At 31.9% G+C, this 16,377-nt stretch overlaps 2 protein-coding genes across 9 annotated transcripts in view; one reads left to right on the top strand and one right to left on the bottom strand.

Annotated features, from left to right (window-relative positions):
- The window catches only part of LOC102618305 (uncharacterized), a 35,017-nt gene extending 22,153 nt beyond the window's left edge, over positions 1-12,864 (top strand). For 2 of the 8 annotated variants that reach the window (XM_052441909.1, XM_052441913.1), the window contains exons 3-6: positions 9,163-9,256; positions 11,327-11,449; positions 11,525-11,582; positions 12,048-12,864. In XM_052441909.1, coding sequence (XP_052297869.1) covers positions 9,163-9,256; positions 11,327-11,449; positions 11,525-11,582; positions 12,048-12,527 — 755 coding nt within the window. In that variant the 3' untranslated portion in view covers positions 12,528-12,864. Of the gene's footprint in view, positions 1-6,221; positions 6,485-8,985; positions 9,078-9,162; positions 9,257-11,326; positions 11,450-11,524; positions 11,583-12,047 lie in introns of those variants that run through there. The other 6 variants (XM_052441911.1, XM_052441914.1, XM_052441912.1 and 3 more) reach the window with 5 other exon arrangements.
- Positions 12,865-13,504: 640 nt separating this feature from the next.
- Positions 13,505-15,974, bottom strand: LOC102618591 (cysteine proteinase inhibitor 12). The gene is made up of 4 exons (XM_006471260.4): positions 15,609-15,974; positions 15,306-15,528; positions 14,381-14,526; positions 13,505-13,859 (listed from the first exon to the last, which is right to left on the bottom strand). The coding sequence occupies exons 1-4, from the start codon at positions 15,810-15,812 to the stop codon at positions 13,725-13,727; spliced, it is 708 nt and encodes a 235-aa protein (XP_006471323.2). The 5' UTR covers positions 15,813-15,974; the 3' UTR covers positions 13,505-13,724.
- Positions 15,975-16,377: the final 403 nt, after the last annotated feature.

Raw genomic sequence — 16,377 nt, 5'->3', positions numbered from 1 at the left:
GCACTCCGATTGTAATTATTTTTCCATTTGTATTTTAGGTATTTTCCTTTCTTATATATATGTATGTTTGTACCTTCGGGTGGTCCCCTGGACACAAGTGAGAGCGCACATGTCTCTTCACCCGAGTTATACTTGTATTTTTAAAAGAATGTTCATTTTCGTAACAAAGACTACTGTTCCAAGCTACAATTTCGCTACAGTTGAGAAGCTATAGTTTAGTTACAGTTGAGAAGCTACAGACTCGCTACAGTTAAAGATTAAAAATTTTGTATATAATTCTGGAGGAAGACTTAGATTCCTCAGAATTTTCCAATTCTTCTCTCTCTTTTTCCTCTCCTTCTCTTCTTTTCTCTTTCTCTCTCTCCCTGGGAATCAGGAATCGGAAGACAACAAAGAATTTTTCCTGTATTCGGATTAATTTCCAATTTCTTCTATACTTTTCTTAAAGAAGAACAAAATAAAGCAAAATCAAATGTAAGATTTGTAGTTCCTTTTAAAGTTTATAATAAGTTTAAAGTTCTGTATGTTTAAATTTCTGCAATTTAATTTAAAGCATTTTAATTTCCGCAATTTATTTTAAAGCATTTAAATTTTATGCATGCTTTGCAGACTGATCTGTATCAGATCTGCCATATAAATTGTTACATTCCTCTGAGGCAACGAGACCAGATTTCAATCCTCAGTTGTATCTTCTCTTCTCCTTCCATCCAATCAGAGTGCTATTTCTGGGAACCAGATCTAGTACTATATATGAGCCTTTAGATCTATTGCTAGGCTTGTTTAAATATCTAATCCATATTTTGTAAAGCATTAATTAAAAGGGTATATCGGCGGGAATCCATCGACGTACGTTCTAGAGGTGAACCCGAATGGGCACTAGTCTGGTCCACACTTATGGTTAACAAGCCACGTACCAATTTAATTATAATTAAAAGCAATCAACCGCATATCAAAGAACAACCATATTGTTCAATTGTAGTATTTGGAGTTTAAAATTGCAGATCTTCTTAATTCGCATCCATCCTTCATAATTAAACGGTAATGTGATCACATATACAATTAATAAAAAAAAATTTAACAGTAATGTGATCTATATGTTGTAGGGTATTTTGGCTTCTAATTTAAATGTCATGTACACGTTTGGGTGCCAAGGATCCTTATTTCTAGCAATATTTAACCCTCAACAGCAGGTGCTTTTAAAATGGTAGCTTTTATTTTTAGAGAATCACCGTATATGGATAGACAATTAGTAGTTTCTTTCTTTTTCTTTCTTCCTTTCCTTCCGTAAGTGAGGTGGCAAAATGATTAAACAAATCATATTTGAATTGAATAGTAAATGAATTAGGTCCAAACTCTTCTAATTTGAATTTGATTCATTAATTAAATGAATATTTTTGGTTTGGTTCGTTTCATTAGTTTAGTAGAATTAATAAATGAATTGAAATGAATCTACATTCGCTTACTATTTGTTCATTCTATAATGAATTCATTACTAATCAAATTGAATATGAATTCATTTATAAAAGTATAATTAAAAATTCTACCAAGCTTTAACAGAGAAGATTGGAACTTAAGAAAAGAGCAAACAATATAATTTTTTAAAAAGATAGAAACAAAAAGAAAAAAGAGTACCTTTCACCTAGGGATGGTAAAAATTCCCACGAGGACGGGTACCCTCGGAGATTTTTCCCATTCGGGGAGGGTATGGGGATAATTTCATACCCAATTTCTTATTCAGGGAAGGGATAGGGAAATTTTTTTACCCAATTTCTTATTCGGGGAGGGGACGGGGATGAGGTGGAATCCTCATCCCCTATCCATTTCCCCATTTTAATTTTTAATTTAATTTTTAATTTTTAAAATTACTAGTAAATAAATAATAAAATTTGAATTATAAAATTATAAGTATTGGTAAAAATAAAAATGTCAAAATATTTATATTATTAAACTTTTAGGCCTAATTAACTAATTAAAGTTCTAAATTTTTATTTAGGACATTAAAAAGACCGGACAGATTCTATTAGCCCAAAACTTTTGTTTTAATTTTAATATTCATTAAATATTTTAAACTTCAATCTATTTTTTATTTATCTTAAATCTATTTTTTATTTATTTTTAGATGTTATAATTGCCCACAGCAAATCACAATTTTAATATCTAATCTAATCTAATATTTGCACTTGATTTGCTTCGACTTAACTATTGTGTTGTAAAGGGAATAGTCCACATTTATAAAGTGTCCACGCCACTATTGAAAAATTAATTTTGAATCTAAATTTGATTTTATTTCTAACAATTTTGTATTATGCTATTAATTTATTCATGATAGTTTGTATCACTTGCATGCTGCATTACTTACTAATTTAATGTATGTGACTTTTGTAATGGATATTAATATAAGATATATTTCGAACTTTACTTTTATTTGAATTTTTTATTTTAATATGATTAACTCAAAATAGGAAACAAAAAAAATGTATTAGTTATTCAGGGATCAGGGACCCTCGGGGATTCCCTATTATTATTCGGGGAGGGGATGGAGATTCTCTTAAATAATTTTGACGGGATGAGGAGGGGACGGGGACATACGCAAAATATCGGGGATAGGTGCGGGGAGATTGGTCCCCTTCCCTCCCCTCCCCTCCCCGTCGCAATTTATCATCCCAAATATTTAAAGTTAAAAAACGAGGTGATGTCTTTTCGAGGCCACCTAATCGCCACAATTAAATTGCCTTCTTAGTACTGCCTTCATTACCTGTTTACCACCATGTTCATTTTGGAATCACTTCACCACTTTGTCTCCACCCAGGTGGTGTTGATTTTATGAATTGATGTATAAATATATGCATAGGGGCGTTTTTTCGTGTTCCTAAAATACCTTATAATACATGATACATCAAATTCTAAAATTATTTCAATAGAGTAATTTTAAAATTATTTTCTTATGTTTTATTAGAACCTCTATAAATTAATATTCGATAAATTAATAATCTCTATTATATAATAAGTTATTACCGTCTTGTCTTGGGCCAATGGACTAAATTAATAACATAATATTTTTCTTAAAAAAATCTTATAAAACTTTGTGGTCTTGTTTAAATAATAAATTAATAATTTGCTAAAATTACAAATGTAGTTGACTATAATATATTAATTAATAAAATATGACTCTATTGTTACTTGCTTATATAAAATATGACTTTATTGTTACTTGTTTTTTTTCCTAAAATTTAAATTTAGTTAGATCTCATCTCTTATTTTTCTTATTGTATCTAGAAGTTCTAAGATTGACATCTCGAATTGTAAATTTATAATAAGAAATGAAGTGTTATTGATGTATGTTTATTGAATGGTAAATAACTCTGTAAATTAATAAATTATTAATTTATCTATTAATTGATAAATTATTAATTCATTGATTATTTAATTTCTCTTTTAATTAATAGATTTTAAATGGTCTTAGTCCTATTAATTTATAGAGATTCTACTAATATATATCATTCTAGCTTGCATGTTAAATTTTAAATTTGTTTATAGGGAAACTACGCCGATGATTAAGGCAAGTTCCGAAGTATTCAAAACCTTTTAAATTTATCAACCATCCACCCAAAAATTTGCATTATATATCAATTTTTAATATTGCCATTTTATGTGTGTGCGTGTGTGTGCGTGCACATGTGTGAAACAACATCATATTAAATGACTAAATTATCCTTATTACATAATAAAATTTAAAGGTAGCAAATGACATAATGAAAATTTTATGCATTCTACAAACTTTGGGTGGATTGTTGATAATTTAAAAAATATTTGTATATTCTCAAACTTTCATTAAATATGAGCGACAAAATTAATAATTCCTTTAACAATAGTTATTGTCCAAATATCCAACGACTACCTAACACTTCGTATTTTTCAAAAATACACCAAAACTTTTTTCTTTTGCAGTTTTTTATCTAAAGTCTACAAAATGCATCACTTTTATACTTTGCTATTAGAATTGTTAGAGGATTTAATAGAATATTGATAAATAATTATTTTGTCCTGAATGTAAAAAAAAAAAAAACCTATTGGTTGTTATTTTGGATAATTTTGGAATGTGTTGTTATTTTGAATTGGTAGGAATAAATTGTAAACTTTAAGTTCCTTATAACTAGTTTTATGTCGTTATTTTTTTATTGGTAGGAACACACTATAATATTTGAAGTTTCCTGTAACTGGTTTTATAGTTATTTTGATTAATTTTTGAATAATTATGATTGTATTTATTGGTGATTTATTGTTGTTGAAGATTTGTTATTGTTGTAAAAAATATGTTATATAGGATAAATTATATGAACATGGATTCTTGATTTATGTTGTAAGTGAGGTATAAATTAGTAGGTTTGATGAGTCAATAGCTACAAAATGAAATTTGTTTTTTTTTGTCATTTAGCAAGAATTAAATACTTTTTTACATTTAGAAGTAAAATAGTTATTTTATCAATATTTTGTTAAATCCTCTAACAGTGTTAATGAAAAAGTAGAAAAGTGTATTGTAAACTTTAAGTAGATAGCTGCAGAACAAAAAAATATTTAGTAATTTTTTTATAAAATGTGAAACATTAGATGGTCGATAGATATTTACCCATAGTTATTTGATAAATGAACCTTATGTAATACCAAACATTTCCCTATCTTTGTAGCCGTGCACACACACACACACACATATTATTTCTAATATTCTTTTATTAGTACCTATCTCTTTAGATTAAAAAAAAAATTCTCTTTCAATTTTGATTATTTATCCATTATAGTATCGTATTAGATATTATATTTGACTGTTATTATTATAAATTGCCTTAAAAATAACTCATTATTATCTTATTCGTAATAATGATCAGGCAGGTAATATTTTAAACATTATACAAATGTCTTAGTTTTTTGTATGATAATGATAGAAGTAATGCTTTATGTATTAAGAATTATATAAACTTGTGTAATTTATGGTTATTCAGTCATTAATTTAAGGATAAAACTGTAACTCTAAATAAAACTTGGGGAAAATATCAAATATCACCATTTGGCAACTAAAAGGAAAAAAGACTTTTTACCCTTACAGTTTTGATGCAAATACTTATTTCATCCTTATTTTTTAAAAAATAATTCATTTCAATCCTACCACAATAGTCTAAAACACTTTCCTGCGAACTTACAATTAGTTTATTATATAATTTGTTAATGAAAAAATAAGATTTTCAATTAAATAGATGCAAATCATTTTAAAATAAAAATTTAAAAAATAATAAAATAACATTTAACTATTTGTATAAATTTAAAATTTAAGAATAATTTAATGAAGTAAAGATAACACTAAAGAATATGCTCTATATATGTAAATATGTTTGTCTGTGTTTTCATTAAATTTTGTAATGAAGTCTACTAAATTTTTTTAATAGATATGTATATGTAATAACAACAACAACAATAATAATTTTTTTTCCAATTAAGGGTTAATGACCATATTAAAGTCAAGAATAAATTAAAAGATAAAAAAATACACTCTAATGCAGAGTATTTTATTCTGCAGTAGTATATTAAATTTGTATTTTTATGCCTTATCGTGTGTTTTTTTAAGTAAGTATAAGAGTCTGTATTTATTTTTAATAAAATAACAGTACTATTTATTTATTTTTAACCATATTAAAATTAAAGACAAGCAAAAAGATAAAAAGAAAAAGAAAAACTCACTCTAGTGCCCATAAAATTTATATTTTTTATTTTGTCCTAAATATATATCTACATAGTATTTAGTATTATTATTGTTAATTTATTAATTATCCTAAAACTTTAAATTTATATAGAAAGTCACATGTTATTTAATTATATTTGATAATCTTATTTTAAAATAGTTTGTATCTCCTTAACTAAAAAATTTATTTTTTCTCAATGAATTATGTAATAAATTGATGATAAATTAATTTAACGGTGTTTTAAGTTATTGTTTGAAAAATAAGATAAAATCAGTTATTATTTAAATAATAAAGATGAAATGGACGGATGAGGGATAAAAGAATTTTTTCCTGCCGAAAACTTAAAGTAGAGGAAAAATAATAATAATAATAAAGGTCACAATCCACTTACGCACGTGTACTTTTCTTGAATAGGCAGTTGTAAACTTTTAGTCACTGTTCAGTGACTTTATCTTCCCATTATAATTTTATTTTATTTCTTAATTTTTTCCTTCTATTAGTTCGTCAAAGTTGTACGGACGGATATTCCGTTGTAACGAGACTCTGTATTTTTTCTGGGCAACAAAAAAGAAAATACTATCGGATCTGAGATGGGTTTTGTTTACTAGATTTTATGTGATCATTTTTGCATGTTACCAATATTCTTTGGACAAAAATAAATTTAATCGACTAAGAATATAGTTTTTTTTTTTAACTTTAATGCTCCAAATTTTTACACTATGAGGAAGAAGCTCGATACACGTTTTCCAGCTGTAAGTCTTCTCTTTCTCTCTCTTTTATTTAATTATTCTAGCTTAGTAGCTTAATTTACTGATTGATTGGTTGATAATTAGGATTTCTTGTTTTTTTTGCCCTAAAAGTTAGTTTATATATATTTTTAATTTTATTTTTTGATATTTGTGGGAATATTTGATCTGGGTCGGCTTTTCCTCGTAATTTGAAATTGGTTTCTTTGCTTGAATCGATATTTACTAAAACTTAGTTGTGGGTTCTCAGTTTTAGGGATTTACGGGGCATGGGTGATCTGGGTGATGGTTTGACCTAATTTTGGATTCTACTGATTGATTATGATGGTGGTGTGTTGTAAAAATTTTTTTATGGGAGGCTCAGTTTCGGGTGACTTATGTTACAAAATGACCTGGGTTTTATCTTGTATTTTGTTTTAGATACTTGCATCGTAGGATTGTGGCTTCTAATGAAATAAAGTTGCTTTTTATTTTATGTCTAGGGTATTAATGGGGATCTTTGGTTACATTTGCACTTCGCCTGTTCATGATTGTGTAGGTTAAAAGTCAATTGAGTGTTACATAGTTTTGTGGGAGTTGTGTGGGGAATTTTTATGTTGCTTGTGTGTTTGGGGGTCTATTTAGTGGTTTAGTTCTGAAGCCGGTAGGTGTCACATTCTTAGGGATGTCATGGGGTTTTTAATTTGCTTTTGTTTCGTGGAAGATATCGGTTTTATCCCATAACTATGATTAACATGTAAATTATATTGGACTTATGATTTCCTTGTTGTTAGAGCCTTTTTGCATACTTGTTTTTGGAGATGAGAATATCTGTATTTCTCCGTTAGTGCATCTCTGTTGCCACTCTCTTGTTTAAGGATAGAATGACAGAATTACGTTATTAGAGTTCCATTTTATGTTACCTTGACTTGGCTTTTTTGGACATAGAATAGATCAATTTTCCATCCGCCAAATTACTCAAATTAAGTTTGGGTTTCACGCATTTGGTAACATTTGATCTGAGGACTTTAGCCTGTTATGCATGTATGGTTCCCCTCCTTTCTACGTTATATTTTGCATGGTGCATCGTGCCTTAATTTTCTATAGATAGGTCAATGTTTTCATCAAACCTTTTGCCTTATCTTTCTATAAATAGGTCAACGTTTACGTCAAACTTTCCACCTGCTTGAGTAGCCTGTAGCTTGATTAAATTGAAAAATTTTGTGTAGCAGAAATATTGAAACTTTATTGCTGCTTTTAATCTCTGTTTTATGCTTGGAATAGGTTGATCATTTTACGAGGTTTGAAGTGGGTTGGAAGTTTCTTGTCATATGACTCTAGCCTTGTTGGCTGAGTTGGGATGTTGCTTTGTAATAGAAATCATTGTGGGAGTCTATGCATTTGTGTTAGACATAGACATGGCGCCTGGGTCTTGTGTCAATATTTTGTAAACATACTTTATCCTATTCTATTTCAGGGCTTTTGTTGTAAGGGATCATATTTATTTCTTTCATTTCATCTAGCCTCATTAAGTTATTGAGGCTTTTGAGATTGAGTTAGCACTGACTTTATATCAAATCTGAGACTTATCAAGAAATGATCGAATCAGGTCTCTACTGAAGAGTTAAATATCTGATAACGGTCGGTGATAACATAGTCATCTTGAGAATATTTGCAAAGCATATGGTATTGACTAGATGGCATTGGTCAGTATGTAGCAAGTTTTGAACTCAGTCTCCAGTGTTGTGCTTGGAGGCTTCAGTTACCAAATTAGTTCATGTCAATTAGATGTTGAGCTGGAGATAATTTTAATTGAAAACAATTTTTTGCTAGTAGGCTTTCTGGAATACATGTAGAGGCTCGAGTTTCTAGGTTTTTGTTTGCTTAGATGGAGGGATGACAATCTTGTCTGCAGAATAGGCAGCCTTTTTGTTTGCCCTGCTACTCTCTAAAATATCTTTACTGCTGAGAACCTAACCAAGAGGAGGGAGGATTGTTGAGAACTACTGCTATATGTTTTAGTGAAATAGTGGAAGTTTGTTATTCAATTGTTGTTTTCATTGTGAGATTGTTTGAAAGATTTGGACGCAATCTTTTCTTTGTTTGGCCTGGGATGGAGTTTTTGTGTTGTGGAGGTTGTTGGCACTGTTATCTGTGGTGATAACACAGAAATGTAGCTTGGAAGACTGCTCCTATTTGATTGAGTTAGTGCTTTGGAATGAAAGGAGTGGCTGACCTTTGAGAGTATCTTCAATCGTTGTCATGACTTGAATCTGACTTATTAGAAGTTTATTTGGCTCTTTGGAAGGCTTCACTATTTGGTTCTTTGGCAGCGTCCCCTTTCCTTTGGCCACTTATATTGTTGATTTTCTTAGAATTTCTCCTTCCTTAAGTTTTCCTTTCCTTGTCGCTCCGCACTCACGATTTTTAGAGGGCACTGAAATTGAAAATTATCTTTACCTGTCCCTGTTATTTTTTATCTGCTGTTACTTTCATTATGTGACTTAGTCTTGTAATCTGACAAATAGGATTAAAAAAAATGTGCAGGCTCGAATTAAAAAGATAATGCAAGCTGATGAGGATGTTGGGAAGATAGCATTGGCTGTCCCTGTTCTAGTTTGTAAGTAGCCGTGGCTGCTTGGCCTTATTTTCTTGCAACATCAATGCTTTTGTGTTATTTATTCTCTTTTTGGGTATTCTTGTAGCAAAAGCTTTGGAATTATTTTTGCAAGACCTCTGTGATCGTACATATGAGATAACCCTTCAGAGAGGAGCAAAGACAATGAGTTCCTTGCATTTGTAAGTGTCAATAACCTTCCTTTGCTCAATTCTTTTCTTCTTTAGCTGTAAATGTGATTAATATGTGAACTTGAAGTTGGACTCTGTATTTCAAGATGTTCTCGTCAGTATCAATTGTTAGGTTCTTGGGGATTGTTACATTCCCCTTTGTTTTGTACGAGAAACTTTAGATTAATAGAGGGACTAATTAAATATAGACTTCAATTGTTATGTAGTTGCCGGGGAAAAAAAAAATGTAGTTGCTGAATAAATCATCGATCGAGGTATATGATCTAAAGCTTTTGCCTTAATGTCAGATGTAGCAGAATAATAAGTTGTGTAAGGCAAATTGCAGATTAATACTTTTGTTTAATTCTTGAGTTTCAGGTAAAAGGAAATGTTTATACAATTGTCCACATGGCAAAGAATCTTCTGTAGATAAATTGCATTTAAAAGTACTCGTTTATCCTTTTTGCTTCTACTTTTAAATTCCTGAAGAATTACTTACCTGCTAGGCCATTGAAATTTGTGAAAAAATGGTTAAAAAAAATGGCCTACTAACTGTGATTGTTTCTCAGAACTAAATTATCATTAAAGGTCAGTTTCTGGTGTGTATGGTTCCACTATGCCTTGATGTCTTGGTCACTTGTATCACAGCTGAGTGCATGAGAAGTATTCTGATTCTTGCATATGTTTGACTGAGGAGGTAACTATAGTTGGTGTTTTTTGTTTCACGGGATGTTATGTCGTGAATCATGAATTGTTTGAGGTCTTTTTTACACATATAAATGACTTCTTATTGTGTCATGCAATGTAACTTACCCAGAATTAGAAAATTGGTAAAGTAGAAAAGAAGAGACTAGATTTGATCTTAGCTTTCTCTGACAAACATTTATGAGTTTTTCCTTCATAAGAATTATCAATATGTTTGATAATAGCACCTACCAGCCAAAAGTATGATAAGATAACTGAGTCAATTTGATAATTAACCACAGGAAGCGGTTCTTTATTTGAGAAATGTGCATATCGAGCTGGTAATATATTTGAGATTGATAGCGCAACATGTTAATGTTGTTTGATGGAATCAATAATATTCATGAAGTTAATCTGTGCAATGCAAAAAGCTTGAAGTCAGATGCCTTGGATAATGAATTAATTAATGTTTTTTTTTTTAAAGTTATCTTCCAAGACTCTTTTATCTGATTTGAGTCATTTGTCTCTGGTTTATGTCTGCTTGTGATCAACAATTCTTCATTTTGCTTCAATGTTTCAGAGTATGATCGAAGCCTGTATAATGAGATTCAATTAAACTAGGCATAGTTCTTCATAGTTATACCGTATGAAGAATCTGTCTAATATTAAATGGCGGGCAGTAGTCAACTTTTCTTAGCATGCTTTATCCTTGCTAGGGCAACTTAACATGGTGTCAGAGCTAAATTGACTTAATCTTGTGTTCAGTCTCCTTGTTGAATTAATTAATTTATGAAATTGGGGAATGGTAAAATTGTGCCAGCCACTTAAAAGAAAGTGATGGAGAAATTGTGTAAGACTGGCAGCCTCAAAGCTGTAAGAATTCAGGAGTATTTGGGGGCTATATATATGAAGAAAAAACCTCTTATTAGTGGAAAGCAGTTTACAAATAGAGGATGTGTGTTGAGGCAACATTATTATGGCCCCGCTTGCTACTACGGTGCTGTAGAAAAAATGCTGCTTTTAAATACTAATTTTTACAAAAGTAGCAAATATATTGTAGATTTTTCATCATATGACTGTAGGATCAAATCAACATAGCTTCCAAGTCATAGCAGCCACTGTTTACCAAACAATTAAGTTCTATAACTTTTAAGTTACAGTTGCCCAACCTCAATACCAAAAAGACCATATATATGTACAGCTGATAAATGGTTTTTGCAACTCTCTTTACTGTGATCAAACCTTTATTCTTTTACTACATTTACTTTTTCTTTTCTAGAGCTTAGCAAAAAGTATTTTTCCCCATTTAAGCTGTTCTTGGACAAGTGCATTTGTCATACACTTAATGGTAATGATCTCTACATTTTGATCCAACTTAACTATCCTGCTACACTGCAGAAAACATTGTGTTCAGAGCTATAATGTGTTTGATTTTCTGAGGGATATTGTCAGCCGAGTTCCAGACTATAGTCATGGTCATTCTGATGCTACTTCTGAGGATCGATCCATTTCTAAGAGAAGGTTAGGATGACGTGGTTCTTTTTGCTTTCCCCTGTTCATGTTTCTATATTTACTTATCGGCATTTATTCCTCCAGGAAAGCTGCTGGTGATGAATGCAATGACAGTGATGAAGAGTCAAAGAGGAGCAGGATGGTGAGATAGTCCTTTATATATATGTATATATATAAAGCGGAATATCTTTTGCCATTCCTTTTTTCAATCACATGTTTATCTGTGCTTGTTTATCTTTGAGACCAACTTAATTTATGAATGATTATCATAATTTTTTTTTTTCACATAAAAGAGTGAGAGAGAGAAGATTTCCTGATAGTAACTCACATCTATCTCTAGGTTCCTTTTGGTCATTATTTCCTCTTTGTAATTTTTTCCAAAGTTTACAACGCAGGAAGCCAGGAAGCGTTGTCAAACAAAGAGGAAACTCAAGTTTAGATGATATCATGTTTTCTATCGTCAATCTATTTAATTTCCAGGATGAACTTTTAAGGTTTACTTAAGATATCTTATTTCCACATAAAGATGGACATTAAAAGTAGGCTTTTAGTTTCTCAAGTGGCTGGAAAATGGGTTTAAGCTATTTTTTTCCTTTATTCCTCACAGCATGAGATGGGCCATGTTACTGGCAGTGGCAGAGGGAGGGGCCGGGGTCGAGGAAGAGGCCGTGGACGAGGTGCTCGACATTTAGAAAGAGAGTCTTCTCATCGTGAGGTCGAGCCTGAACCCCGTACAGCTCCACAGCATGGCGCTAGTGATAATTCAAACTCCACAATGTTGGTGGATAATGCCTCTGAGTCAAAGGAACAGCCAAAGGAAAATGTCATAGCCAGTGATGGTGTTAATCCTGCTACTAGAAATTTTGATCTGAATGCTGATTTAGATGAGAATGTGGACACAAAGACTGCAGCTCCTGCAGCACCAACCCAACCCTCATCAGCAGGGCCTTCTGAGGAGACCAAACATGAAGAATATCCAGGTTGGTCTCTTTCGGAAATGGATAGGATGGCCATCGACCCTCTTCAGATTGCAAACCTCAGCAGAAGGATAGATGAGGAAGAGGAAGATTACGATGAAGAAGGGTAATTATGAAGTCAAAGCTTCGCAAGAAGGTTAGTCATTCAGATCAGATTAATGTGTAGTAGACAGACAAGAGAAAGACACAACGTAGTTGCAAGCATAGCGATGGCCTACAAGACACAGAATGAATATACGCTCTCCGTAGTTCTCCTTAGAAATGGCTGCTATGTTTTATCTCTCTCTTTTCCTTCTGGTTCTTTGCCACCTTGCGAATTTTATTTGATACCATTTTCTAACTACCTTTTCCATAACTAGACTTGCACTAGATTTATGCACTTCAACTATGTAATGTAGCAGGAAATTGGCAGCCTTGCTAGTAGTAAATCTTTTACTTGTTCTGATTTGTCTATTAGTCTTTTACTCAGCCGTTGAAAGATGGAGTTGTGTTCCTGTTCTTGCATTTTACTTGTATTGCGGAATGCAGAATGTGCGAATGCCATGAGATTTCTTATGCACTTCCCTTATCATTTACACTATTTTTGTCGCATTTGTTTTCCCAGAATTTTTAAAATTAGAGTATTTGACAGCAGTCGATTAAAAGAAACACCACTTTAAGCACCATTACTGGATAAAATTTTTGATTTTCTCAAGTTACCAGCATGGTGTTGGGCTTTTGACTGTGTGTACCAAATGAGTGTTTTATTTCTCCAATTGTGCACAAATTTTTGCTATGTACTCGACGAGCTGCACTTACATTCTTCATATCTTCAAAATCGGACCTAAAAACCATATTTGTCTCGAACTTAGCTTTCCCTTTTTCCTTTCTTAAGTGAGGCTTACTTTAACAGATCCAGCGAACAAATCCGAACAAATCCAATTTTCCTTTGAATTTAAGATTTAAATCAACTTTCGGTGCCGAAGGCGGAAGGACTAGTGTACGATTTTGTACAGAAAATTGATAATGTATGATTTTGTTGTACAGAATTGATAAAATCTTTCAGAAACACTATTTTAGGACCAAAAAATACAGCATCAAGATACTATTTGAAGTTTCCAATAGTAGATTCCGATTATTGAAATATTTTAAATAGAAGATCAAAGATCTTTTACCACAGCAACGGTCTAGCTTAGGGAAACTGATACATGGAACAACAGTAGCGATAGAGAAATACAGCTACCGATATGTATAAACAGAAATACTACCAACATGAACAAGATATAAGCATAAATTTCCCTACAAAACACAAGCAATGATCTCCAAAATCACTCTTGATCTTGTTGCATTTGATTGAGATGGAATGTGCCCTCCTTCTTGTGTACTTCAACATTGAGCTTCTCCTCTTTTTCTCCCCTCTTCACTTTCAGAAGCATGGCAAATTTCGCAAAATCCTCAATCACCTGCATGCCACCGAAACACCATTAGTAAATGCAACCGCAACTTATGTCATATTTGAAGACCACACTTAATGAGATCTTATCACTTTAATTCGAGTTCTCCAGAATGCAAATACTATAAGAGGCCAGTAGAACAAAACTCTCCCGGTTGTTCACCTAGGGAAGGAACTAAATCAAGGAGCAAAATACAGTAAGAAAAGAAGGAAAAAGAGAAGATAGTTTTGTCTCAAATGCAGCATATTTATACAAACAAAACTAGATTCTTCATTCTCAAGTATGAAATGAATTTGTTTCAAGAGAAGTTGAGAACTAGACACCAAATTGAAAACCTGGCTAATGACCTACATTTTTTCATGGGTGGTATAAAATAGTTTTCTGATGATAAATATGCAAGTGATACCAAACAACATATCACTCAAATAAAACAGAGCCGTTCCAATTACCATATATATCATGCAACAATCAGCCAAATGAAAATGGAGAAGAACATGGAGAAATAAAAATATCAAGTAGGAAGAACTGACCTCAGCTTTTGCATGAACAATCTCCTGAAGTACATAAGGGAAGAGGGAGTTGGACCTTTGCTGAATGGTTTGGATAGCATGATTGGCTGCATCCTGGACTTGAGGATCATGTACGGGAACTGCCTGCCATCCAGGGCAATGACCATCTGATACAAACCCAGGTCAACAAGAGAAATATACACACTTGCTAGATAACATTCATTAGCAATTAATTAGATAACATACACAATTGGCACCAATTAGGAAGTACAGATTATATAATCAGCCACATGACTTGCTTCTTAACCGTGGCTTGGACCCAGTAATAAAAAATTTTCTAAATCGCATATCTTCATAAAATGATTATATCCTACATTTAAAAAATATTAAAACACTATCACAGAGCACATCTGATACACCATTACCATGCCTGCAAACATTCCCCAAGGATTGTTAACCCAAGAAATTACATTGAACCGATGGAAATAACAACAATGATCCTCAGAGTGTTCTTAGTACTGAACCATCCTACTCATTCTCCAGTGTGGCCAAAATAAAAGAAGTTGCATCACAAACAAGAAACAGCAGGAAAAAAAAAAAAGAAAAAAAAAAGAAAGAGAGAGAGAACAATGAACCAAACCCTATCCAGGCAATCATAACTCAATTTCTAGTAATATCATCACCTACTAATCTAGAAAATTGAGATAAAATAAAAAAATGTTCCTGTACTGAGTATATTGCTTCCTAAGGCTAAAGCTCTCATTAGTAAAACAAAATGCCACATTCTATATAAACATAACATATGACTTCGTGGGTACTAGCTTGTTCAGTTGGAAAAATCTTCTGGGATACGAAAACCACTCCCGGTCATGCTATACATAAATAAAATTAATAAATGCACAAACAAATAACATAATTATTTATTTGAAAAAAAGATAGAAATCACCTTTCTTAACACCAAGATCTGAAGAGGTGAAAGAGGCCGGGGAATCACCAACGTGCTTAAATTCCTGCAAATCCTTAAAATTCAACCATGGCTTGACCCACACTTTCGCTTCATATAGCTTCTTCGTACCAGCATCAATAGCCTCCACTGTTAGATGATGCATGGTACCAGCAACCACCTGCTCTTGCGCCTTCACCACTTTCACAAACTCCAGCAAAGCATTCTAAAAAAACCCACAAAAAATTCAACAAATTATTATTATTATGAAGAAGCAAATGAAACCCAATTTTTAAAAAACAACACCTCTTTTTTGTTGTGTTCTTCGATGGCGAATCGAGCGAGGCTTTCAATTTCATTGCTGTTTTCGGCACCTCGGGATTCCTGTACTCCGCCAAGCAAGGCCATTTTATCGTCGCAAAATTCAGAATTTGCCGTCGCAGATATGATCAGAAACAGAAGCAGAGAGAGAGTATTTAATGAAATCAAGGGATTGGTGAATTTGGCCATGGTGCTTAAATAGATTTGCTGTACTTATGGCGTTTCCTGTCCCCGTTTCTTTTCAATTCTTTTGCATGCAGCGAAGAGGTCTCCTGATTCAGACACGTGGACTGCACCTGTCGATCAACGGCCTTCGGTTGTGTTTCTCAATTTTATGCTTTGCTTAATGAGTAAGCAAAGTGGGCATTCAATTGCTTCACTAGGTTAGAATAAAAAAGGAAAAGATGCGTGGGACTGGACCGGGGTGCTGGTATAGAATGAGAGTTGGGTGGAATGAGAATGAGTTAGAAATATAAATAGTTTGAAATGTGAATGAAGAATGTGAATGAAGAATGTGAATAAAATTTTAATATTTATTTGTTAAAAATAAATAGAAATGAAGAATGAGAATAAAAATTAATTTTTTTAAAATGGTCATAGTATTAAATAATGTAATTTTTATTAACTACATACATGTATCAATATTATTATAAAAATGATATTAATTAAAAAATAAAATTAATAATAATATATGTGAATAATGATAATAATAATAAAAATAATAATAACAATAATTAATAATAACTAAAATAAT

This window comes from Citrus sinensis, chromosome 5 (assembly GCF_022201045.2).
Source record: "Citrus sinensis cultivar Valencia sweet orange chromosome 5, DVS_A1.0, whole genome shotgun sequence".
Lineage (NCBI taxonomy): Eukaryota > Viridiplantae > Streptophyta > Magnoliopsida > Sapindales > Rutaceae > Citrus > Citrus sinensis.
The sequence above is the reverse complement of the archived record's forward strand: the minus strand, read 5'-3'. Positions and strand labels throughout refer to the sequence as shown.

Coding starts and splice junctions, on each gene's coding strand:
- LOC102618591 (XM_006471260.4), bottom strand. CDS start 15,812: ATGGCCAAATTCACCAATCCCTTGATTTCATTAAATACTCTCTCTCTG. Junction 15,529..15,608: donor AAGAACACAACAAAAAAGAG/GTGTTGTTTTTT, acceptor GGGTTTTTTTAG/AATGCTTTGCTGGAGTTTGT. Junction 14,527..15,305: donor AGATCTTGGTGTTAAGAAAG/GTGATTTCTATC, acceptor GGTTTGTATCAG/ATGGTCATTGCCCTGGATGG.